This window comes from Tripterygium wilfordii, chromosome 19, assembly GCF_013401445.1.
Source record: "Tripterygium wilfordii isolate XIE 37 chromosome 19, ASM1340144v1, whole genome shotgun sequence".
In the NCBI taxonomy this organism is placed as follows: domain Eukaryota; kingdom Viridiplantae; phylum Streptophyta; class Magnoliopsida; order Celastrales; family Celastraceae; genus Tripterygium; species Tripterygium wilfordii.
This window is the reverse complement of record NC_052250.1, coordinates 3576916-3586866: the sequence shown is the minus strand read 5'-3', so window position 1 is coordinate 3586866 and position 9951 is coordinate 3576916. Positions and strand designations below refer to the sequence as shown.

Below are 9951 nucleotides of genomic sequence, written 5' to 3'. Positions count from 1 at the left end.
CTTTTAATTGATTTTGACTAGAGAATGACATCTCCTCATGTCTTTCCTCCGTTGCCTAAATATGTGATGAGTTGGAACAGAATATTGACCATTCTGAATGAAGAAAATTATTGCATCATTTCACCAATGATATTCCTTCCTCCAAAGAACACCGTGAACACAACTTTCTTTCAATTTTTATCTCCAAATACAATATCTTATTCCACATTAAACACTTTCAGGGGTTCTTGTCATTGCAAAGAACCTATAATCCATGAGAGGACCATGTCGTTACATCGTTGCCATGTGTTGTTCTTGTCTAGAATTGGTTGTTTGAGGGTCCCATCAATAAGATCGATCTTATTCTTACCATTGAGAGCAATACGCATCTCACGAGACCATGTATTGTTGTTGTTGCTTTTGAGTTTCTTGGAAACCAGAACCAATTCGAGATGGTCTTAATGGTGGAGGAAAAAATGATCAGAGGATTCATCAGGCTTTGGGCAACTTAATTTCTCATTATTATCGTGAGAATATATACAAGAGTTTCCTTCGGCTAGGTTAGGCATATGTGTGTGCAATGTTCGATTCCAATAAGAAACATATTTCTCATGGTATTTCAAAAAAGTTTGTGTTAAAAAAAAAAGGGAAGATTACAATCAATCATATTTGTACAATCTTGGGATTGAATCAAGTGTTACTACCGAATGTAAAGCAAATCACATATTTTTTAAAACTATTTAGTTACAACTAACATATATCCTTTCCTTATCTGTTAACTTTTTGTAGGGTTTCTTAAGAAGAGAAATGGGAAAGAAAGGAGGCGGCACAAAGTCAAACAAAGCAAAAATAAATGGAAAACGTCAAAGTCGGCTTGACGTGCAGGGAAAGGAAAAAGGAAAGAGAGGCAGCTGAAAGGAAATAAAGATTGAAATGAGCAATTATTGAAAGGAGCTGATAGAAAAGGAAATTAAGAGGAGCATCAATTGAAGGAAATAGGAGGACTTTGAAGGCCACAATTGAGAAAAGAAAGAGAGGGCTGACCAATATAAAGAGGGCTTTGAAGGCAACAATTGATTTTCTTTATTTCTATGGGTTTTTATTATTCAATTTTCTTGTATTGTACTATGAGTAGCTAAACTCTTTTTGATATGGTAGGGCTATAATGTTAGCTTAGCCATGATTTGTCAATTATTTTGGTTACGTTAATTCATATTATTTTTTCATGATTGAATGTTTTTTGGTGTAGTACTTAATGGTTTTAAATATTTTATTAATATTTTAATGATTTGATACTAAACTGATAAGGCGATAATATTTGAATGATCATGACTTGTGTGGTCATTAACAGATTTTTCGTTGAACTTAATAGGTTTTTACTAACGGTTGGTAGTACGATCATTTTTGATGATGCCAAGAATAAATTATTGAATAGAATAGGGAAAATTGGCTATCAACATGAATAATAATTGAGATTAACATCTATATCTATACTTTTATATTTTTTATATATAAAGAGGAAGCTCTAAGGAGGTGTTCTCTCTATGTGACAACTAGACTCCGAAATATTTTGTTAGACGTCCACATGGATTCTTAAAATTTCTCTATTCCTTTTGCAACCGTTAAGGGATTTCGAAAGCAATTAAATTAAAACATATAAATAATTAATAAAAAAATTAAAAATTGTGACAATTACTATATTTACACAGTAATTATGGAATTTTAAAAATAATCAGTGTTTGCTAAATAAAAATATATTTCATTCATTATATTTATTCAATGGTTATGGAATTTGATAAGTGAACAACTAAATAATTTAATAATAATTTATACACATTTACAAATATTACATAGGTGAAACATATAATATATGAAGTATTATTATCGATTTTTTAAAAATAAAACCATTCATTTATTTTATACACAATTTTTTTTTTCCATTATTACTATTGATAAGTCATTATTCATATTTATTTGTTACTTGAATTAAATACGTAATTATATATATATTATGATTAGTGCTGCTAATCAATTGCCGTTAGTTCTTCTCAATAATAGATTTATTTTATGCAATGAACCCACACATCGCGTGAGAACCCCGACTTGTATTAAAGAAAGTGTAAAGGATTGGTGATGATTGAAATTAGAACCCTAGCGCCTCTTTATTAATTAATTACCTCAATTGCTCTGTGTTCTTGTGTTTTGGTTTTCTATTATTTCCCTTAGTTAATTTAGTTGATTCTCAAATATTCAGTTAATCAAATAGGATTTAAGATTCCAGAAAGTTCTTCATTCCAACCCTAATGAAGGCTCGGTATTCTTCTTGATGACTTGGGCTTCTTATTAGGCATTGTCTATTTTATCATATTTGGGCCTTTGTATGCTGGGCTTTGATCTTTTAGTCTTTTAATTATTGGGCCAATTCATTTATTGGCTCTTATATATTCAAATGTACAGCTCAAGACTCTTCTACCTCCTTCTCTCTAATTCTTCTTCTTCTTGTTGTTCAATATTTGCGACTTACATACAGCACTTTACAGCAGTACGCTTGAGAATTTGCATAATAAAAACCCATTGTAGTTGTTTCTTGACATGTTGTTGCATTCTCAATATCAGTATTGCCTATGTTATCATTCATCCAGTTTGTTGTTGTTTCTTGATTTGGTGCTACCTTGTCAGTTTCTGTAGCTTGTTGTTGAGGTTGATCTTTGCTCTTACCCCATAAGACCAGATACAACCCTATTACTGCGACAATGGCTCCAAGAATCCTACAAACATTTTTTTTTTGCTCAAGTTAGCCTAGCCTAGCATACGTTAGTTGAGTTTAAAAAAAATTTCAAGAATTTCGACATTACCTTCCCATGTAAAGTTGCTCACGTAAAAAGGAGGAGCCTATGATTGTGGTGACAACCATGCTTAGAGGACTAGAAGCACTCACAAACACAGGACCTCTTTTCTTTGTTATTAATGCCATGATATAATAAGCAACTCCGGAATATAGTCCCTGAAGAGAAGTCAAGATGAACATTATTTGTGTCCCATTTTTACTAAGTACATTCCATTCTAGTGTGTTTTTTAAAAGGTTAATGGGGTGTTAGTTGTAAAAAACGAGGTGCAAATAATGTTCATCGAAGTTGAAAAAGAGTGAGTTGTTTATATATATATGAATTTTCCTATGAGATCCTAACTTTTAGGGTTTAAAAAATATATTTGTATTTTGATCGGTTTTACGAATCCAATGATATTTTTTTACTCAAAACAAAAAATAAAATTCAACATTAAATAAGGACCTAAAATACGGATCTATGTTTTCACCGCAAATTTGAAACATGTAAGACCCAAAGCAATGAGATTCACTTGTCATTTCACTTATCCGCCTATCCGCACCTCAAAAAGTGGTATGTATTTAGGTCTTTACTTTAAGTTCACATAGGAGAATTCTCCTATGAGATCCTAAAATGAGGTTATAATTTTTAGGGCTCAAACTATTTTTTAAAAAATTTGAAAAAATATTTTTTTATATTAATCGGTCTTACGAACCCAACAATGCATGAAAGAACATATACTTCATGTAATATGATAAATTTATTGGTATCTTACTCCATATAGTACAGCTATGATGTTGGCTCTTTGCTTTTGTATACACCAAACTGAAGTGTTGCCCCGTTCAACAGCAACGGCAAGACCAGTGCCTTCTACCATTCCCATTATACATTGCAAAGCTGTGAGAGAGAGTTTAGCCGGGTATGATTTTAGTGTAAATGCCTGTAAATCAATACTGTTATAAGAAACCATTGCCATCAATTAAAAAGTTGGTAGAATTAGTCAGTTTAGGGTCAAAGAAAACTCTTAGACTATTACTTGCAAAATGAGGAAAGTAGAACCAATGAAACAAGCAGATATAATCATGACAGCACCCTCTCCGAAATGTCTCTTATGATTAGTTTCATCAATTACAGTAGCTTGTTGAACATGTTGTCCGTTAGTCCATGGAAGAATTAGGTGTTTTCCTTTGACAAGAGTCATTAGCATTGTGCCTCCAATCGTCACCACTGTTCCAATAACTTTCGCTTGGCTGGACAGCTCCTTAATCTTCACATTCTCGAGCCTACGTTGATAACAATATGTTAGATCACCCATCCCATGTAGATAATTAAGCTATGTTTGACACCAGTATTCGCCAGCATCAGAGAGGTTAGGATTTGGGAAGGTTGGGAATTGGGCTGGTGGTTGAGCAATGTTTATGATGTGAGAGTCGGGTAAGAATTGTCATCCCTACATAACACCTGTGAACACTCACATCAAGCTTTAAGCACAGACACAATAAAATTGTTGCGAAAGAGAAGGTTAATTAATTACCTTAACGTCCAAGCCAGTATAAACGCGATGGCAGGAACAATATTGAATATAGCAGCGCTAAAATTCGCGCTAGTATTTTTCATGCCGGAGTAGAACAAGTTATGAAACGTTACTGGCCTGCACAATAATCAATCAGAGACATAAACAATCGATTTTTGATAAATCGCCAAGGGATGAGAAATCATTACTCAAACAAGCTGAGCAGCATTATCTTTGCAAAGATCGGCAAGGTCATCTTTGGTCTTGACTTCCTGTTTAGGATAATCAAAATGTGACTAATCCCATTGAAAAACGAGAAAGGAAAAGAAGAAAATAAAAGAGAAGAAAAAAAGCTCAATGCCAAGTACAGCAGAGTAAGAATTATTGGAGACCTTTCCAAAACAAAGGCGAACGGAGCAATGACAACAGAGGCGATGCCCATCCGGTACACCACAAGTACATGTTGGCTCATACCATCATTTAGAGCTGCCTTGACAATAATGTTCAATACTCCAGAAGCAAATTGCAATAAAATCACAAGCATGTATGGCTTTGCTCTACCAAAAGACTCCATACTCACAACTCACAAGGCCTTCTCCATTCGTGTTGAAGGTCTCAAAACACAAACATATATATATATATAAATATATATGGACAATTCTAGAGGCCCCCAAAATATGACCCCCAAAAGTTTCTCAAATCTATGTGATATTAAAATAGTCATTGATTAAAAGCACACATGTAGGACCCACTTCACATCCAACACTCCATATTAAATGAGGGTCTTTTAGAGGTCATTTTTTAGGGGTTTCAAGCATTATCCTATATATATACACACACATGCTGTAGATAGTGTGATTGCGTATTCTTCACTTCATGGTACAAAAGGAATCTCGTGTAGAGGAAATGCAAAAAAACCTCTTGACTAATGTGTTTGAACAATAATCTTTCTTGTAATCGAGTACAAGCTATTAAGATAGTCAATTATCGATTTTCAACAATAATCTTTATTGTTATGACTCAAAGGAACACATCGGTTGGGATTCCACCAATCAAGTGGTTTATATGTGCAAAACTCACCATCAATGATGCAGTGAGGCCCGCGTACGCTCAAGGGAAGGTGGGTACACCACTAATAAAACACACAAACCCACATGGACAGGGGGCAAATCCCCAGGCCCTAACCCAGCCACAAGATTGGGCCTAACTAGCCACCAGAAAATCGGTTGACTAATGTTAGGTTTGCCCAACTTATAAACTAGACATTAAACCCCTTCACTTCCGATGTGAGATTCCCGCATCATTCCCTTCCACTTAGAACGTGCACGCCCTCGTGCACGTCTAGCCTGACCCACTGGCGCGTCATATAGACTGACGTCAGCCCGTCACACAAACACAAGCACACTCCCGAACCAGGGCTTTGATACCCAACTGATGCAGCGAGGCCCGTGCACGCCCAAGGGAAGGTGGGTACACCACTAATAGAACACACAAATCCATATGGACAGGGGGCAAATCCCCAGGCCCAAGCCCAGCCACAAGATTGGGCCTAACTAGCCACTAGAAAACCGGTTGACTAATGTTAGATTTGCCCAACTTATAAACTAGACATTAAACCCCTTCACTTCCGATGTAGGATTCCCGCATCAATTAACATGCAACAAGGCATTTTTCTAAGCCAAGTGAGTTGGGTTTTGACCCATAATAGCTGGGCTTTGACCTAATAAGTTGGGTTTCGGCATGTAGTAATTGGGCTAAGGAGGAAAAAAAAACCGTGCGGCCCCAATGTATCTACTGAAATCGAATGATCCAAAGTGGTCAATATTGTTAACGTGTATGAGGGTGCAGATTTATGATATTTCTATCGACCTTATTGATCATAAACGTTAAATTCTTATTTTAGCTGCATGAATAAACTCATATATTAGTACTCTACTTGTTTACAACCCTAGTCTGCCTAATTGAACATTCCACGACGTGGGCAAGGCTTCAAACGACTTAAATGTATAAAGGTCATAAACTCTGACTGGCTGATCAACCTAGTTCGAAGTCTTGGTCCTCTCTACACAGAGTCTAATTTTTCTATGATGACATGTGACTCTCGAAGTCTTGGTCTTCCTACTAAATCACCAACTAAACAGACCATAGTTCTTCCTTAGAATCTTTTTCCACACTACTTTAAGGTCATTTACCACACTACTTCATCACAAAAGAATCCAATACTAGCTAGCTAATTGTTAATTTGTCATTCTTAATCAAAATCATTATCACTTATCAACAACATATAACTTGTACTCAAATTAGACATTTGACACTATTTGTGATTGGATTTACATAAACTATAAATTATATGTGGTTCTCATTGAATATAAATGCTTGGAAGTTGGAAAGCAGGCTGGTGCACGCTAGGTTCATTTGTGTGCAATGGTGGACATGGAAATGGTGCAATAAAAAAAAAAATGGAAAGAGCACATTTGTCTTCCCATAATTAGAAACCAATTTTATGGGCTGTCGTGACATTGGGATTGAAAAATCACCAACTAAACAGACCATAGTTCTTCCTTGGAATCTTTGCAAGTATTGAAAAATTATCCCCTTTATTTATTGGATATGCAACTTAAAAACTTGGTTTACTTTCCAAAGAAGAAGTCTTTATTAATTACTAATTGTTGGATAAGCAACTTGTTTTGTCTATATATTATTAAAAAAGAAAATAATAATAATTCAATTAGAATTTTTTTTTCCTTAAAATATTATAGTAGAGTATTTCAATGATATTTCAATTCAAAGTTCAATCCCAAACCATTAATACTAATAAAGGAAATTAATAAATTATAAAAATTTATATTATTTTAAATATAACTCTAAATTTATAAACTATTTAAAAAACTAAATAATTAATGTAACAATTATTTTGTATAATTACGATTATAATTTATTGAATAGATGAACAGCTAGATTGTTTTATAAAATAAAATTCTAAATCATTATTATACAAGTGGTTATACAAATATGAAAACATAATCAATAAGGAATATCAAAAGTTTGTATAATCTTATGGAATAATATCTTGAGTTAAAACTATTCACTTCATCCATCTTGCGGGAGCTTGTTGTGTTATTCTTTCTTTACTTGATCATTGTTCATGCACCATGATTTTACAACGAAAATTGCTTAACGTCCATAAGAAATATGTACATAACCTTACATAATCTTATGTATGTGGCATGTTTACAAAGCATGCCATGTTGGCATTAATTTTAAAAAATAATCTCTCTCAGTTCTATTTTACTAGGACACAAATAACTTCACATCTATCCTCTTTCACGCTCTCTCTCACAAAGATTCACTTTCTCAAAAGGGTTACTCATAACCGGAGCTTCACTTCAATCTTGCCGCTGGAGTTTACCTCTCCTTCGCCAACATTGCTCATCAACAATCCCATGCCAAGGCCCGTAACGATTTTGTCAATGATCTTCTTCAGAAGATACTTGATGATTAGCATTGATTTCGTCAAGGACTACCTCCTCTGTATGCCGAATAGATCACCGATACCCCGCCTCGGCTCTCTCTCCTCTCCACCCATCCCCCTCCTCCTTTGATCGTGAGCCCTTATGGTGAAGATCTAGACTAAGAATTGAATCCTGAATCGAAGAATAGAGAGCTCGAATTGAGATAGCTAGCTAGGAGAGAGATCTTTTCTCAATTCCCTAACCCTGAAGCATTTATCGAACTCAGCAGAACCATAATTGGAGATCAAGGACTTTTGATAACTATTAAGCATCGTTTACATCCAATATTTAATTTACTCATAGTAAGATACTTGAATAGTGAAAAAGACCAAACAACTTTGAAATAAATACGTACATCTTTAGAGTTATATAACCAGATATTCATGTAGTCATATATTTGTACAGTGTATGAACACATGCATGCATGTTTATCTGCCATTGTAAATATAGAGGATATATATATACACATAGACACGTGACAAGCACCTTGATCGTATAAATACGATCAAAGAGCTTTTTTATATTTTCCAATTATGGAACTGGAACACCTCTTTACGTAGGGTACCATAGATACAGGTACAGTAACACAAAAAACAGTGAAAATCATAAAAGCATAGCAAATCTTGTATACAACATCATCACCATCTCCAATTGGCTTGTTCTCCATCTTCTCTATCTTTCTCCTCTCAAATTCCATGCAATTCTTTTCCCCTTCTCCTTTCTTACCTCTCTTCCTCTTCCCCTTCACTAAGGCTTCCTATAAAATTACCAAACTCCCCCACCCATCAAATCTCCTTCCTTCAATGTCCCTTATCTTCATGCTTACTTCATCCACGTGCACTTCCCCTTCGTCCAACCCACTACACGTGACCACTAACCTGCACTCCACCAACTCCGCTTCCAATCCTAGTCGTCCATCTCATAGCCGGCTCCAAGGGGAGGCCAGATAGGCAGTCGCCTAGGGCCTCTCATGAGGGAGGGGCCTCACTTTTCATTAAATTGTATATCTTTTTAGGTGTATATAGGCAGTACAGTGTACTTGTCAATTGATATAAGAAAAAAATGGATTAGGGGGCTCCGCAATTAGTTTCAAATTGTAGAGTTTACAATTGGAATCCAATGGCTTGAGAGATGTGTCACATTACACTATATTTTTGTTTTTTCATTTTTAAAATTTGTATGTCTTTTTCTTCACCATTGAATATAAATTGTAGACTCTAAGGAATTGCGGAGCCCCCAAATCCGAAAAAAAAATCCTAATATATTGCTATTTAAGAAAACAAACCCATTAACCCAAATACAAAATGACACGCCATCACATACATAAAAATTAAAAGGTGCAATTCATTGACCTATAACTTTGATTGCGGTAACAAATCAAATCCAAACCGTACAAGTGAGGCCCCTCCCCCATGAGTTATTTGGTTTAGCGTTATTTGGTTTCATTTGATGTGATAAATTTATAAGTTTGAGTCGCTTAATTTATTGGATATTGGTGATAATTTATTTGTATTTAAGAACTAATTATATTGCATTTTGAATTTATTAGATATGCTAGATTTCATATTTATAAAAAAAAAAATTATTTTAGGGAATGAGGGCCTCAGTTTCTTAATTTGTCTAGGGCCTCTAAAATGCTAAAGACGGCCCTGACTCCATCTCCTGCCATGATTGTCGAGTAATGGAGTGCACGTTTCCTGCTGGACAAGGCCATTCTAGCGAAACCGGCCTCCTCGAGGACACGTTGGCCGCCCGTTTCCCAATCGGGTCGATCACAATCCAACTCAAACTCATATTCTCTTTCAAATGCTGAATAGCCTCCTCCATCTCTCCTTCATGTTGCAATGGAGTTGAAACGGCATCGTTTGACCAGTGTAACTCGATACGGAAATGAGAACAACGAAACTTCCACGTCGTGGTGTCTGTTTCTCGAATATTCGAGAATATGGGTTTGTTCTTGTAGTGGACATCAACGGCCGAGATTAAATCTGAGGGTTCGGATGAACGTTCTTGATTTTGGTTAGAAGCTTTTAGGTGTTCGAGAAGGGGGAAGGAATGTGAGAAGAATGAACAATGACCGCCGGGGAAAGTGGAGATGACTTCGCGTACACGCGGGTGTTCA

General features: G+C 35.4%; 1 protein-coding gene across 1 annotated transcript; it reads right to left on the bottom strand.

Moving 5' to 3' along the window:
- Positions 1-230: 230 nt before the first annotated feature.
- On the bottom strand, positions 231-4891 carry LOC119985483 (WAT1-related protein At2g39510-like). The gene is made up of 8 exons (XM_038829777.1): positions 4710-4891; positions 4527-4589; positions 4339-4455; positions 3841-4087; positions 3580-3744; positions 2835-2983; positions 2518-2747; positions 231-436 (listed from the first exon to the last, which is right to left on the bottom strand). The coding sequence occupies exons 1-8, from the start codon at positions 4889-4891 to the stop codon at positions 231-233; spliced, it is 1359 nt and encodes a 452-aa protein (XP_038685705.1).
- Positions 4892-9951: the final 5060 nt, after the last annotated feature.